Source organism: Vanellus vanellus (genome assembly GCF_965231255.1).
Source record: "Vanellus vanellus genome assembly, chromosome: 8".
NCBI classification, from domain to species: domain Eukaryota; kingdom Metazoa; phylum Chordata; class Aves; order Charadriiformes; family Charadriidae; genus Vanellus; species Vanellus vanellus.
The window spans coordinates 15,405,363-15,422,484 of NC_138913.1; the positions used below are offsets into that span (position 1 = coordinate 15,405,363).

General features: G+C 35.5%; 1 protein-coding gene across 1 annotated transcript in view; it reads right to left on the reverse strand.

The window, feature by feature from the left end:
• The window catches only part of ACAP2 (ArfGAP with coiled-coil, ankyrin repeat and PH domains 2), a 65,338-nt gene that overhangs the window by 11,580 nt on the left and 36,636 nt on the right, over positions 1-17,122 (reverse strand). The window contains exons 10-16 of the mRNA XM_082487032.1: positions 11,752-11,864; positions 8,030-8,050; positions 4,806-4,857; positions 3,296-3,396; positions 1,986-2,091; positions 1,328-1,536; positions 1,043-1,112 (exon numbers count right to left, since the gene is read on the reverse strand). Coding sequence (XP_082343158.1) covers positions 1,043-1,112; positions 1,328-1,536; positions 1,986-2,091; positions 3,296-3,396; positions 4,806-4,857; positions 8,030-8,050; positions 11,752-11,864 — 672 coding nt within the window. The remainder of the gene's footprint in view (positions 1-1,042; positions 1,113-1,327; positions 1,537-1,985; positions 2,092-3,295; positions 3,397-4,805; positions 4,858-8,029; positions 8,051-11,751; positions 11,865-17,122) is intronic.

Consider the following 17,122-nt stretch of genomic DNA (forward strand, 5'->3'; position numbering starts at 1 on the left):
TCTTTTTTGTGCAATCAGAATGACATCTGCAGGCCTCATTAACAAAGGTACTGTTTTCCACCAGCTTTGCTGGTAGCTATTCTTATCCCACTGGCAAGAGAAAAGTCAATTAATTCTATAGCAAAAATGTCTGTTGGACAAGATGCAAAAACATAATCTGTTATGTCTATAGAAAAAGGATCAAAGACAAAAAACAGCCTGCAGATACTACTTTAAAGAGAATTTGGCCCATAAAGTCCAACTTACTGATGGCAATGAACAGACTTCTTGCTTCTAATACTAGGTACAATATTGAGCTCTGATATTTACACAAACAGGACAAGGGGCATAGTTTTGGGGTTGGTTTGTTTGTTTCCTCAGCATGAACACACTGATACTAAAATTATTTAAGGTCAAACCACAAGAGAAATACTCCTACTCACATTGTCTTTTGATCGTTCAGAATAGAGAAGCAATAACTAAGTACCAGAATATCACAGCTAGAAACAAATGCTTTGCATCAGTTATTCAGTTGCATACGTGCATCCATGCATGAGTTCCTGTTTTGGTATTTCAATGTCACATGATTTTCATAACCGCATTTCAAGCTAGAATTTTGGCACACAAGCAGCACACAAGAGCAGTTGCATGAGTGTTCTCCTATAAGCCAGTAGCAGTACAAAATCGAGATCTCATTGTAAGAGCCAACATCTGAATTTTGAAGTATGATCGTCATACTTTAGGCTGATATAGCACTTCAATTTTCATATGTTGAAAGTATCAGATGAAAATTAATACGCAAAGTGCGTTTGTGAACCCAAAAGTGCCATAAGTTGTTCTGACTCACAAGTTTGTAACAAGAATGACTACTGCTACTGCATGTATTAGAAGAGAGTGTGAATCAAAAAAACAAAACACAACTATAAGCACTTTTGAGTATAAAATTTAAGACATGCACTGGGTACAAATGCAAGCGTTTCCTGCATTGAACTTTGTGATGCAGTGGCTTTAAAACAACAATCTAAGTACCAAATAGAAACTTGTTTCAAAAATCCTATCATACCTTTAGAAGTTCAGGTTCCCACGAATCCAGCGTTAAAGACCTTACTTTTGAAAAGTGGACTCCCAAGCTCCTAAACAGCATGAAAAAAATCTTAATCTGTAACTGCAGGCTGTGCCTCACCTCAGACAGCTTTACCATTAATTCATGCAAATAAAGCAGTTTCCTTAATTTTGTTTACAAACAGCGGTCTCTAACCTTGCTTCAACATACATTTAAAGAGGCAAACACCACCCTTCCTAATTAAGTCAATGCACAAACCAAGTATAATTTTGAAGAGTTCCCAACCTGTGTATCCCAGAGCACTCAATGCACAGCGTGATTCCTAGGTTGATACTGGCCCAGCGAGGATCTGCCAAACCACAATCACAGCAGGCAGTGTTACCAGCAATACACTGAACTCGCTGTAGAGCACTTTCCCCCTTTAACAACTTCTCTTTTGTCTCACTGCCAGATTCTAGGCTTCCAGTAGAAGGGGATGATTTCTTTTCCTGTTTCTAAAAAACAGACACGAAACAAACAAAAAAAAAGAAGCACACGCTAAATTAAAAAAACAAAGGCCCTACAGATACTGACAATGCACTAGAATCCTAGAAAAGTAACTTCTGCATTTAAAACCAAGGAAAGCCACAGAACTGAAAAAAAAAAAAAAAGCTTAGCTTTTTAGAAGAAATATAGAACTGAATATAGGAGTGTCCAATAATCCTATGAATTTCAATCACACTACAGAAAAGTCTCATTAAAACATACAGGCTAAAGTTAACATTAGTAAGATGGAGTGAAAGACAGATTAGATATAAATCATAGCCTTCAAAGTTTTATTGCATTTCCACTGGAAGACAAACAACGGATTCTTTTTTCCTCCCCTCTCATAAAAAAGGATTTATCTATTTTTAATTTTCAATGTTTAAAGGGGGGTTGTTGTTTGGTTGGTTTTTAAACTCACCTCAGATTCATCCCCTTTCTCTCTATACGCTGTAGCAATACTGGTCTGAACAGCCTTAATCCATGCCTGTCGCAGCTTTTCCGAGTCAGCCTGAAGCATGCAGCTTCTGTGACAAATACACGTGTACTCAGATTCAGAGAGACTAACCAAGCAGCTAACATTAAACAACACATTGTTCAATAAAATGCAGACTCTTGAAAAAAAAGTTTCTTCCTATCACCACAAGTATAATGTTTAGTAGGCATCATCTAATAAACCCATTTATTTTGAGATAAAGCAGTGACCCTTTATGAATTGCAAACTCCTCGTTTCAAAGCTATTTGCAGGTAATGCTAAACCACATAGATGACTCTTCAAATAACCCAGAGAATGGCTTAGGTTCCTATTCCCTTTCTTATTCCAAATTTTTCATTTTTATATCCTCAGATGCAATTTACTTCCATGACTAATTACACAAAATACACGTATCAGTCCTTGAAAACACAGTTCATTCACTGACATCAAGAGAAAATGATTTTAAAGCTCTCTGACAAAGAATGAAGTGGTTTTCACACCAACAGTCAAAGGAAACGGGTCATGAAGTACAAAACTATTCCAAAACTTAAGGGCTGAAAAAGTACAGGCAAGTAGGAGCAAAATGCATGTTAAAGTGAACCACAACTGAGGATGCAAACATTTGGAGAGCAATTTAAGAGAAACGTAAGTATGAGTAGGGAGTGTAGATAACATCCAAACCAAAATGCAGGTTGACCTTATATCAAAAATTTAAGTACGGTCACATCTCAAAATCATAAGAAATCCATGTCCTGTGCCCTGGCTGTGGCAGGACTGCTCTACTTCTCCAGATATAACCAATACACTGCACTGCTAGAGCTGAACAACATTTTTATTTGGTAGTTTCATTCAGTGCATTCTGAAACGTAATTTAACACTATTGAGGCAACATCTTATTAATAAGTTTCTCTCTCATTACACCAATCAGAAATTTGGAGAAACTGAGATCTATTTTCTACATTACTAAGCAGCTTGATATTATCAGCTACTAAGCCACAACAGCTCCACAACCACAAGCCCTTTATGCATAAAGCACAAGAACGTATGTTTATTTTAATGCCAAAACTAAACTGCATACTAGGAACACTTCTCACAGCATCACTTGCTCTTAGCCAAAACTTCAGAAAACAGAATTGTTCAGATACTTTTCCTGTTTTGATCTATCCCGAGAGAAATGTTAATCTTGCATTTCAAGACAACTGAATGTAATGATTTTTTTTATTATTTTTAAATAAACATGCTCCATCACTTCTTACTTTGTAGGAGAAACCACCTCAAAACAGAAACGTCTTTCTATGTCCTCACAGTGTTTAACTGTGCAAAGCCGCAAGTCTTCAACAACCACCGTGGGATTATCCTAAGAGACAAAAATTAACAAAACGGGTCACATAGAGGAAAGATAAAGTTGCTAATAATCCTAAATTATTTATAATTTAATTCCTTTTGCTTGTTTACACAAATTTTTCCTCCAAAAATAAAACTGTAAATAGGTGGAATCAAAGATACTTAGCAGAAAATATTTAGATAAGTTTTAATGCTTCATTATATTTTATCAAAATTTCATAAAAATTTTGGATAATTCCTTTTTACCTACAATCCAGTCTACTAAATAATTAACACTTTAAATTGAAACAACAGTATCCAAAGGAGTTCAAAGATACTTTTTAAGAGCTGCAATTAGCTCGCAAATAAATCAAAGATTATACCTAAATCAGCAGTATTATAAGCGCCAAGTACAAAACCCAGAAGCTGGATGAAGTAGTTTTGAATATTTGATTCAATTAATAAGAATTCTATTCTAAGCTAATGGCATTTTAAAGGCACTTGTTTAAAATAACAAAAACATAACTGAAATTCACAAATAGAAAATGCCCAACTGAGATGTGCTCACACAAACTCAACTGTTTCATTTCCAACCACAACAAAGAAGACCCTTCATCTGATGGCATCAGATAACAAGGAATAGCCTCTGAACCTGGGCTGTTAACACTGAAGAGAAACAAATTGTCATAAACTCTACCCCCTCCCCCCCCCCCCCTTTTTTTTTTTTTTGCCTTCTCCATACAGTTTTCTAGTTTTTTCCAACACAAAGAACAGTTACAATTATGTGGTGCTAAAGCAGATTCTAGAACAGTAAACAAAGAAGCAGGGGCCCAAACGTTGACTGAAAAGGCCATGGCTTCCACAGCTCGGGGCAGAGTTGCACTTGCTGCTGCAATATACAACTGCACTTTCCACCAGCACAGACACGTATCGACTGCCTTGCATTTTCAGTATTAAATATATATCCTTATCACCCCTGACTGTTCATAACAAATGCTTTCATGCCTTTTTTCCCTCTCCCCTACCCTCCCCTCTCCCCTGCTAAACTGGGTTTGTGAACCCAGTAACTGGAGACAGCAAGTCCTGAAAGAGTTAAACACAACTGCTCAAGGAACTGCATGGGATATTTGGCTGCTACCAAGTGTGTACAAGCCTTTTGGGACCAACAACTTTTAAGGTTCTTCATAAACTTTCTCTGCAACAAGGTAACAAAACCCACCACAAATAAAGTATGTGCTTACAAGTCACTGTGCAGGAATCTCAAAATCTATAAGTGTAGCTGTTAGTCTCATTTTACAAAGGGAAAAACTAATTTAGAAAATGAAGTAGGTTGTTCAAGACCACACAGGACACCTATGTCAGCGCTGTTCCTCCTTCCCCTGATCCATCAGGAAAACCATCACCCACACCCCAAACTGCCCCAAGCCAGTTTTTGATACCCACCTTAAATTTCTTCTGGTACACAAGTTGGTTATTTTGTATTGAGAACCAGCGCCTATTCAAATTAAGAGACAGCAGAGAATACATAACTGATTTTACAGTGCTTAGACTGAAATGTGCTAACACACAGTCTATAGAGAGACTGCATAAAAGAATTCACAAAAGTAATGCCGCAGTCAGTTTTGGCAGGTATTTCATGAGAATAATGAAAAAGGGAAAGCAGAGACAAAACAGAAAAGAAAGCAAGGTTCAAATAATTTGAGTCCTAAACAAACACATTCATGTTATGACAACATTAGTTAAGCTATCACACAAAACATTTTCATTTCAAAGAAGATTTATGTCCATATTTTAGCAGAAAGCTACAATTAAGTAATTGTTTGCTAACACAAATTCAGGCAGTTTGAATAACAAAAATACTTCAACTATGTAAGCTACTCAATTCTGAAATACTTGAGAGTAGAGCTGAGAAATAACTTACTGAGACACTAAAAATACTACAGTGTTGCTGTCCCACGTAGGTTTAATGTCTTCTTATATTTGGCATTTCTTAAAATTTTAGATGCTGAAATAAAAATATTGCATACAAAACCAAAACAAGCCCAAGGAAAAACTTTTAAGTAGGACCCTAACTTAAGTCTCAGCTTTGTAGGAAAACATCAAATAAAAGATTTAACGAAGGCATCCTATAAAATGCAAAAGATAATGTAACACTTAAACTCCTCTGAACTGTATCCTTCCTTGTCAAACTCACTGTTCAGATAGGATACAATTCATAGAGAATGGAAAGTTCATTCATATTTTGGGAAAAATTATGACCGCCTCAGATCTCCAACAACTATGTTTTATCAGACCACTGAATATTAGAGGAAAAAAAAAAAAAGCAAATATAACCTTCCCTTTCTAGCTCCTCTGGGGATGCACAAAATAAAAACTAACCAATGATTACTGTTTTTGAACTGACAAAAATTAAGGGAATAAAATTAATTCAGTCCTGCAGTGAAATTTACACTTTTTTGTTTTGTTCAGGCTTGTAACATGAACCTGTGTTTATCACAGCATAATTCCTCAATTATCTCAAATACCCCACTTACACCACGCATCACTTTTTCTGCGCTGCCAATTAGTTTGAATGGTAACAGCATACAAAATATTGTATTGCAAACTATCTTGTTATTCTCCACAGGCTGTTGAACTTCAAGGTACAGTTTACTCCAATTAGTAACAAGAGCTCCATATATTTAATTCAACCACCATAAGCCATTCATGAAAAGAAGCACACAAAGATTGTTAAAAAAAAATTAAGATATATAAAAAGGTTAGATTAAAATCAGAAAGTCTAGTATTTGTTAGAAAAGTTAGTACTTAATAGACAGATGAGATTCTACCTTTTAATATTTTTTTCAAATGTTGTGCAGATATATTTAATTTAAAAAGCAACTACAGGATCTTCTTTTAATACTGGATTTCCAACATAATAATAGTCATCTTTTTAGGTTAAGACAATTGAACAGAATAATTCAAAAAGTTAACTACTTCAATTTATTAGCAGTTTTGGTCACTGCTATTTAAAAGGTATCACCTTAATCATCTATTAAAAAAACAAATCACAGATGCAGTAACTAAGCCTCAAATATGAGAATAAGGCAGGCTATTGCTAATATTTAAATAGGTAACTCAACAAATGAGCAGACTAGAAAAGGAAAATAAACTCAGGCTTTTTATGTGCTTTTTTTTGAACATAACACCAAATAGAAAAACCTGAAAAGCAGTGTCTAAGTCAAAGGAAAAAAAAAAAAATGCAGCCTCATCCCAAGATAACATGCAATGGAGCAAATCCCTAATAACAGCCTTAGGTAATAAAATTAACTTCATTAATACAACACTTCATTTGTTCTACAGATAAATATTTACTGAATTACTGAAATACATATATCCAGTTGATCAGACTGGAGCTTAAGTGAGCACGCAAATTGTAGAACAAATTTGTGTTATCGTTAAACTCTAGTCTACAAGTTTTCAAAGTCTTCCAGCCCCTTTTTTCCTAGTAGAGAAATTAAATCTGTTTAAGAGAACTTTCCAGTCCTGCCAGAGTGTGGGGTTTTTGATTTTTTTTAAAGAAACTTTTATTGAACAAGATCAACAATTAATAACATAGTATAACTTGACGTTTATTGCAAAAGTGTGATCTACAACTGAAAATAAAGTTAATACCTTTTATTATATGCTTAAAAAAATAAAAGTGGTAGAGTCCCCTCCAATGTGTCGGCACCACAGCAGTTTTATTCAGGCCAAAAACTTTGAGTTATTTCATACTAACCAAGTATCATCAATAAATTCTACTCATTACTGCAGTAAACAGACTGCTGGGGGTCTACAGCAGAAACAGCCAGGAACTTCCGAGGTACAATATATGTACTGAAGGTGCTGTTGTAGGGTATGCCACATCTATCCTGTTCTAAGAATTAATGTTCATAAACCTTTAGGCAACATGTGTGCAGTAAGTACTGACCATCAATGTGTCATTCTGTCAAAAATACGAGAGAAGCATGGTGAAGGAGAAAACATACTTGGGGAATCTTAAAAGTAATTTGCACTGCTTCACTCAATAGTGCTTAAATATAGCTTTTTGGAGTTTAGAAACTGAGTTTTTTCCATCATTTATACCTACACAATTCAAAAGAGTTTTTGTTAAATAGGAAACAATACAAAATTCATTGAAAAACATTTCCAATTTCTGAGAACTGAGAGTAATGCCAAAAAGAAATATAAAATTTAAGTTGAGTTTTACATAAATAATTATGGTCATTGATTTTCAAAAGGAAACAGTTTCCTTTGCTAGTTGCTATCAGCACGCAAATAAAATAGAGTGATTAAGAATGCACAACATTTAAAAGTTACACCTATGTTTCCAATGGAGTTGATAAGAAAAATCTCACCAACTGCAATTGGAAGAAGTCAAAACACTGATCTTGTACGCTCAGAAGTTTGAGTGCAGAAACCTTGCTTTAATTCCTTTTTAGCTAAAATAAGCTCCATCATTCTAATTTTTTTAAAGGTGTTGAAGAGCAGGTATACTGGCATCCCAGGCAGAATCCTTCTGTTATTTTCTTAGACTGAGCCACTTATACATCCATTGCAAGTAATCAAAATTAAATGCAGGGTTAATTAAGAGCTTTTTGCGTGCCAAAGAAACACTGGGAAGGTATAAAGAAGCTGGTTGGTACCTGATGTGATCTGGCTTTTTCCTGTCATGTGAAAAAATGGGGTAGGATTAAAACATAAGGGAAAGGAGGAAAAGGAATGAAAAATGCAAAATGAACAAAATAAGCAAAGAATTAGCATGATCTGAAAACACAGCAGAATTAAAAAAGGAAAACATTTAATGCATCCAACCTAAAAACTATCCAGAGCATACTAGTGTGATAAATGCTTTTTTCCCGACACACATTTATTCACGCATATCTTTCTTCATGATATGGACTTATTTCTCATTTGAATTTCTGGGAACCAAAACAGCTTTCCACCTACTACTCAACAATAATAAATACACCTGATTCCAGTTACTGATGCCTTAAGAAAAATAGTGTACAGTAAGATATATCATTTACAGACATACATTCAAAAAATCAGTCTCCATACCCGTTACTGTAAGACTCTGCAGTATAAAGATATCATTTTGATTCCACTACAGTATATTATCTGAAATACTCGTGTACATTACACACTACGCATTTAGTCACAATAAAAAGAGATTGCAGAGTCTCCAGTCCTTTCAAAGTACAGCAACACTGAATTGCAAATAGCTTGTGGTTTACTTTATAACCTGTTCAAACACTACTTGTTTCTCAAGCCAGTGTCATGCAGAACTATCCCAAGAACAGGAAACTCAATGCAAAAGCCCAAATAACTATAAAGTCTTCAGACAATTGAACCCAAGCTGCCAGCTGCCCCAGGAAGAAACTACATCATCTTAGCAAGAAATTAGCTTGGATTGGAAACAAAACAAGTTTTCATTCATTAGAACAGATCTGCTCCCCTTCAAAGGGCTGCATTAGATTGGTTTTGATCTTTTTCTCCCCCAGCAACCAGGCTTTTTCCAGCATAACCCACTATGGTGTCCTTGGATTCATTGACCATGACACATACACAGAAGCATCACAACTACATAATTGTTAGCTAGAATAATACTGATGCATGCCAAACCCAGACAAAATCCATTGTACTATTCTCTTTTCTCTTATGTTTTTAATGCTGCCAAGTACACAGTAATAGCAGTAACTGCAATGCACTTTTGGTGCCTTTAATTCAGTCTTAAAGGAGCATTTAAAAAGGTCTAGAACAATCAAAATATCAACTGATATCAACAGAGGGAAAAGAGAAGCTATCCTTTTTAAATACGTATTACTCCTGACAGTGCAATCTGCAGTTCACAAGGAAGATCAGTATTTCTTTCTAGGCAAATTCTTCCGGTTTTATTTTATCTGGTTGATTTTCCATCCATGTCCTCCAAAGATGGGCATATAATGAAGCAGCAAACTACCTATCTGATAAGAACACTGAAAAATATCTTGTCTGCTTTGAGATCTGACTTCAGCCCTGAATTCCCCCGTATAAAATACATCATTCTCTAAATGTTTCCTCCTTTGGTACCTCTTTGTACATTTTTACACACGAAACAGTTTAATGCAATGACACAGTCCTTTTTCGTACTCTACCTAGTGACTGGAAAAACACCCTCACTTCTCATATATGGTAAACTTTAATCAGTACTATCTTCCTGCAGCTGAAACTGCAATATTACCTAAGTAAAGCATTCCATCAGTGGAAATAGGCTGTGGCAATGACCACTTCAGTGCCTACAACGTAGCAAGCAATTACAAATATATTCAGAAATAACAGTAAGATAAAAATACTTCTCTACTTTTATTAAACATTAAAAATGGAGCTAGATTCAGAAACTAATAGTTGTCTTCATTAAGAAGGTCTTAAACATATGGTAATAGTAGTAGTAGTTTCATAACAATTAGTAATGGTTTGTGAATGTGAAGTACAAAATTAAAATGACTGATTCAATTTCTTATGCTATCTTATAGAGCGTATCCAATGCTGTTCTCTCCCCAATTCTGAAGCATCCAACTAGCCTATCAGTGAGATAAGTTATCAAGAATCTAAGATCAAAAAAAGGTTAAAGGTTTAGGTTTATTGAATGCTCCTGTGACAAATAGAAGAAAAAAGTATAAGCAAATATAAATTATGCAGTAAAAGTACATAGCTCTGACTCATTACTGAGCTGTTTACCTTGGCTCTCTTAAATAGCTTATTCTTTGGTTATGTTTTCATTATAGATGTTCAAACCTAAAACTTAACCAGAAAGAATGTCATTGTGTATCCTGATTATGACTTCCCCATATTTATTTTGCGTCCATTTAAGTTTCCAACATGCAGAATTTAGTTTTAATAGAATCATATTCTCTAACCACTTTAAGGTAAGATACACATACAGTTTCACTAGGTACGAAGCCACATGGAAGAAGAATATTTCTCAGCTACCTTCTAACACTTCTGTCCTGCTCCCTCACAGAGCAAGACTTATGCTATCCAAAAGAAGAACCCAGAAAGTGAGCCAGAGTTTTGCCTTCAGTCACTTATCAAGACGCTGCAGTCAATCCTGCAAAACACCTTGCAAAAAGGATCCTTTCAGTCTGCTGAGAATCCAATAAAGGACACTTTCCTACCCTATTATTGGGGATTTTTCCTCAGTGTGCTTACACTAACGCTTTACTTCAGACCAGGAACGTGCTTTTAAAGTACAATTCCCAGTTTTCTCCCTTCACTCTCCTTTGTCTTGGAGAACTCTTAATTCTGCTTGGATGAAACTAACCCAGAAGGTACATTACAATTACAGACAAATAATCAGACCACAGGACCACGCAAGAAGCAGTCCAAAGCAAAGTCCCTTATACTAGTCACACCTGACTTGCTAATACAGATACAGTCTTATTGACACCCCTGGCCACGCGTCAGTCTATGGATTTAAGTGAAGCAATCCCAATTTATTATAGACTTGTGATGTTCCAAAGATGCTCAAGGAACTATAGAATAATTAAGGTTGTAAGGGACCACATATCCAAACGCACATTCTGGCCTTTGAAACACTTTGTATAGTTTAAACAGAAGCACTGCTGCAACATTTGCAGAGTATAAGATAGTAAAAAGAGTCAACAACTTCACTTTAAAATTCAAGAACGGTATCAAACTACACTGTAAATGCTACAGCATATATAATATTTCCTTGAAAACAGCGTACACCCTTGGAAATGCAAAAGATAACCTGTTCAGAAAAAAATATTTAAACAATAGTAAAATACACATTGTTAAATACACATAACTAAATATATTTTGAATTCCCAACAGGACCAACAAAACTACTAAGCAGAAGTCACTGCACAGGACAGGAATTGTAAAGGATAACAATTCCATGCTTATCTTTCAGGAAAAACAACTAAAGTCCTTGAGTACTTGAGTCCTTCGCTATGCTTCCCTGCTTCCAACTTCCATTTTACTTTGTCCTCTAACACTTATTTTCCCAGCACATACATTTACATAGCTTACTGTACACAGTCATAAGGATTGCTCTGTTTTAACCCCAAAGTAAGGCCAAAATGCAATTACAGAGCCAGACTGAACACAACAAAGCAAGTTTTCCATACATAGGACTTCTCCAGGCTAAGATATAAGAATATAAGAAAAAGGCTTGCAAACAACTAGGACAGGAAATAAGGTAAAAATGGCTTTGAAGTGCCATCTCTATGTTAATTAATGGAGTTGTCCGAGCGTTCTGTCAAAACTGTGGAATCAGTGAGTTGCACAGGTTATAATCAGATTAGAGTTTAGCTTAACAAATAGTATCTTAATAAGCTAGTAAATAGAAGTTCTGAATAATTACCTGTTCCAAGTCTTGAAGGCATTGCTGGCTCGCTTAAATAGATAACCTTCCATAACAATACCATTGGCTGCATCTACATTGTACTCTAGTTTAGTATCATCACTGGAATAATCCTAGTACAAAGGAACAAGACAAGAAAAGGACATTGCAGTTTCAAACGAAACTTCAAATACGGGCAGTATTAATGTCAAAAAGAGTAAACATTTAGGAATAATGTTTTGCCTGCAACACTTATTAGTCAAGCCATGACTCTCAGCTCCTGACAATTTTTTTTAAAAAGCATTTTTAGGAGATCAGAATGCTGAAGATTTTTACTTTACCTGCACACAAGGGGAATTTCTTGCTCAGGTACTGGTGACCCCTATGGCCAAGTAGAAGGCAAACATTACTGACAGAGCATCTGATGCTTCAACTGTCCACTCAAATGGTCTCACATATATTTCAAAGAAAGGGGAGAGTGAGGTAGAGAAAAAGGAGCAATGGGAGTTAGGAGTCAAACTGAAAAGCAAGGGCAGCCTGTTGCAGACAACTGTATAAAGCCAGTTGTGCTTTAGAGTTTCCTTCAGCTCTGTCATCTTGACAAGTGACCCAGATCAGAACTTAGAAGACAAGTAATCAAATAAAGATGATGCTATCAGTTATCTCTAAATTAAAGTAGTATCGGTGCTGCAATGATGACAAGAACTCAGCAGTCATTTTTACTTTATGATCTTTGACAAGAACATGAAGCTAGAAGTAGGTCAAGGAAATATACTTTTCAACCAATCTAATAACAAATAGTAACAGCTTATAACAGTTAATAACAGCTTTACAAGTTTTATAAAGGTTAACTGCTTCACATCTCCAGCAAAGGTAGAGCAGACCAAGTCGTAATGTGTGGTGATTATTTGCTTTCATATCTCCTCTGAAACAGCATGGAGTCTTCCCAAGGAGGCTAACGGCTACTAGGGGTGCATGAGAAAGCACACATGGAATGACATCTATGTCCAGAGATCAAAACAATATGCATGCTATTATTTAATTCCACTGTTGGTAAAATAAATCCTTAAAGTAGACTAGCAACACATGACTTCTTCCCCTTAACTAGGGGACATTTCATAATGTCACTCTCCCATACCTTCAGCAGGTACTTTTTGTAAATTGTAAACATCAACTTTGTGTGACTACTACCTTAATAAATCTGTTTTGTAATTTGCTCCTTAGGAATTTTTCTACATATATGGGAAAAAAGCGATAAAAAAGAAATCACTTCAAAACCAATACCATTAGCCCTACATAATATTCCAGCCTGCACACAACTTTTCTGCTACACACACTGTTTACTCTTATACATGCAGATGGTATGGTCCAATCCAAGTTAAACAAGACAGTGAAGTGGTTACAAATATCAAAATGGGCCCTTTACACTCCCAGGTTAGCACAGCACCAAATTCCATGAAATTACAATGTTTTCAACTATTACCAATCTGAATAGATTAACTATATTTGAAATGTTAAATCTAGATTTGTATTAATTCACTGGCAGAAGATCAGTGCAAAATAAGAGTTCCAAAGGAAAATGAACTATTGTATCACTACCACATACTGATCTGAATAAACATATTATTTGCAAATAAACGCTTCTAAAAAAATCACAAGTTTGTGCATTTAATATTCAGCATTTAATACTTCGATTTTCTGCCTGTTGTCTAGATCAGAGCATGCTGAATGTTAAAGACTTCGTTCAAGCACAAACAGCCAAATATCACAGTACAATTTTAACTTAGTATTTCAAAGCTTATAACGTACACAAATATTCTCAAAGTGTCAAAAGGCTTTTGTTTTTTCTTATCGCCTCCAACAACAACAAAAAAAAAATAGAGAAAACCCCTGTAAGCACAAACTTAAGACGTGCTGATGTCACATTCCCCCCCCCCCCCAAAACCTGATAAGTTACTCTAACTTACCAGCTCCCAAACATAATGAAACCTGCTAAAGATTTGCATCTTCCTGCCTCAGTGATGCCTGCAACTCCTTGTCTCATGAAAGACAACATCTATTCCCTCGGTCTTTTCTGTCCAAACTACTATGTAATCACATTTTCCTCCAGGTTTGGAGAACTGCCGCAGAAAACGCAACTGTCTTTTCTTTTTACACGTTGAAGACATATACAGGCATGACATGAAGACTACTTTGGATCATTTATCACACTACAAACTCAGTCCAAATTGTCTAAAATACTGAGCCTTCTTCATGAAGTGCACTTAGTGTCATTTTTAATGGCTTCCCGGATTGACTTGCGCCTTTCTAGAGCAGATAAAGACATAACAGTATACAGACAAATGTTTAATATTTTCCTAACTATACATAGCAGACTACCAACTCAGGGGCAAGGGAGTAAAGCTTCCATATGCTTTATCCATAAAATTTCATTGATAAAGTTATGGTCAGGAAAAAGATGAACAAACAAAAAACACACTTTGTTTCAATTAAAAGGATAAAAGTTGAAAACAGAACTAGATAAGGCGTGTCTGATCTTATAGTCTCTGCTATTTTACAATTAAAGAATAGGAGAGAAGCAGTCACATTACAGTTTATTTTTATCTTGGCTCATGGAAGTTTAGTGAATCACAAACAAATAATCAGGGGGTGGAGAGAAATATATCTGTATCTTTCCAGTGTCCTGCATAGGAGAATCACATGTTAATAAACCCAGTCACTTTATGTGATTCAGAATTTTGTATTCTTTAAGCCAACACGTGACTGATAAAGACTGAATTTTAAACATCTTTTATGTACTAATTAGGTGTCAGTTAAGACTAAAGTACATTTCACCTAATCAGAACTACAAAAATTAAGTCACTATTATGAAAGTTACACTGAAGTGCTATATTGCAGATTTCATTCAGATTTGAAGGAACATCTACAGCTTCTATTCAGGTACACATTTTTCAAGGTTGGCCAGGTACTGGAAGAGAAACATGTGGAAGTGGGTTACATAAGTCAAGTGTACAGCATGCTTTCATGCCTTTTTTTTTTTTTTTTCTCCTCTTTTTTCTTTAAATGTCCATGAGGGTTAGCAAACAAGATGGCAATGGAAAAACAACTTTCCTTTTCACAATTCATACTAATTTGGTGGGTCACAGAATACTTACTATCCTTGACAGTGTTTCAGTGAATGCGTTTTCATACAAACTTATCAATTTATCACAAGTACTGGATTCATTTCATAGCTTGCATTTTTTCTGTTTCTCTACATATAATTTTCTTGTTACCAGAACAAACCCCCATATTTTTCAACAGCAGTTTTTGATTTACTTTCAGTATGAAGATTGCTATCAGGTCATGAAAGCTATTTATGCCATTTTAGCAGCAAATCTTGGGGAGTGTGAGTAGCTGCATTTTAACATTGAATATGTATTCAGTATGGTTTTTTTACTTTAGAGAAGCAGAATTTTTGAAGTCTTGAAAAAGGCAGTAAAAGGGGGAGCATAAGTACCCAAGAACACACTAATCTGAAAAGTTACTCCAGCATATACTAACCAGAAGACACTAATTGTGCAACCCCCCCCCCCATTTAGAAAGTTGCTTCCATTCTCACCCCATGGGCAAAAGAGCTGTTTGTCATGCTTAAGCTGAAAGTCCCTTGAGGAAAGGCTTAAAACAACAGACACAACAAGTAACAAGGTTTACAGTCCAAGACAAAGTAAGAGAAGGCAAGATAGTCATTGAGCATACAAGTCATTTGAAATACTGGCACATCTTTGTTTTGAGACAGGAATTAGTTTGCATTACTTCTCAACAGCAGCTCTGGTTTATGCCTGCTTTATGACTCTGGTAGCATCTGGTTTCCTATCACCTTGTTTACTCAAGATGTTAAAAATTTTCAAATCATTCTCACTCCAGCTGTTTCCTGAGCAGTCCTTCGGGCGTAGATTTTTTTTTTTTTTAAATGAAAAAGGGATTTGAATACAACAAAAAGTATTTGAAGTTCAATGCAAAGGTTTTTCCTGTATCATTTCCCCTCATTTGAAAGCAAAATATTAGCTCTGTCACAAAACCGAAAAGCTGTGATTCTGTTTACAGGTCCAACAATTTTTTACTATACAGCAATGGGCTGCAAATTTGTCAGAAAACAAGAGTTACAAGTCTTATGTGATACTGACACTGTGACACCACTCTTTTGATATTAATCTTTCCCTATAAAAATAAACTGCAAAAAGTTCCCAGAATGATCATGGCATTTCTATATTAATTCATAGTATGTGTTGCTCCAGATTAATACAGAAAAAAAACCTTCTTACACTAAAAAAATCGTTTCCTGCATATTTGCTGAATAAATAGAGCACCAGAGTTAAAATAAATCAGACATCAGTTCTTGTAAAATAGAAATCAAGCTATAGCGATGATCAAGCCCTTCTATAACTTTCGTATTAGCCTCTCAGACAACAGCCATATTCAATAGGATGATGATTATAAAGAAAAGTGAGATGAGTTATTTAATTAGTGCAATCAATCTGCATGCATATGCACATATATGCAAACACGGGTAGTGGGTGGGTAGGTGTGTGCATATGTGCACTTACCTATACATTTCAGAAAAGGAACTGTTCTTTATCCACACAATGAAGAAAAGGCATCATTCTGAAGCATTAGATTAAAACTTCAGTATATTAAATGCATATATACCTCATGGAATATTAAGCACAAGAAGCAGAAGTTTTAGTAGTTATACAAAAGTGGAAGGATTGGGCACTGGAAGATTTGGGAACATATGCCTAAAAGGCAGCCCAGTGGAAAGCAACATGACAAGCCATGAGAACAGAACAGAGAAGAACAAGGTTGCCATTCTGGTCAGGTTGATCAGATGACAAATAATGATATAAAGAACAAGATCCAAGGTCTAATGCAGTTCAAGATTCTGAAATCCTGAACTGGAAGCAAACAGTGGGAAGGTTGGGAAAAAGCACGCAGGAGGAGACAAATAACAAACAGACAACACAAACTGCGTAAAAAACCAAGAAAATTATTTGACAAGCTATAAGAGCAATCTCTAATAAAGCAGGCCCTCCAAAGCCTAGATGCATTAATCTAGGCTTTATCACCATCATCACAAAAATACATTGACTTCACGGATAAGGACAGAAGACAACATATACAACTTTAGAGAACAACATACAATACAACCTGACTGCCCCGATTATATTTTAGAGACAGCATAAAATTGCCATTCAGTTAAAATAAGGAATAATATATAACCTCACTGTGATTGCGATTTGTACTAGAAACCAAGAATATTTATATTACACACAGATACAGCTCATCAAGTTTCATGAAGCTTAAAAGTTTCAATAATCATTGATACTATTAGAAATAGTTTACCTGGAAAGCA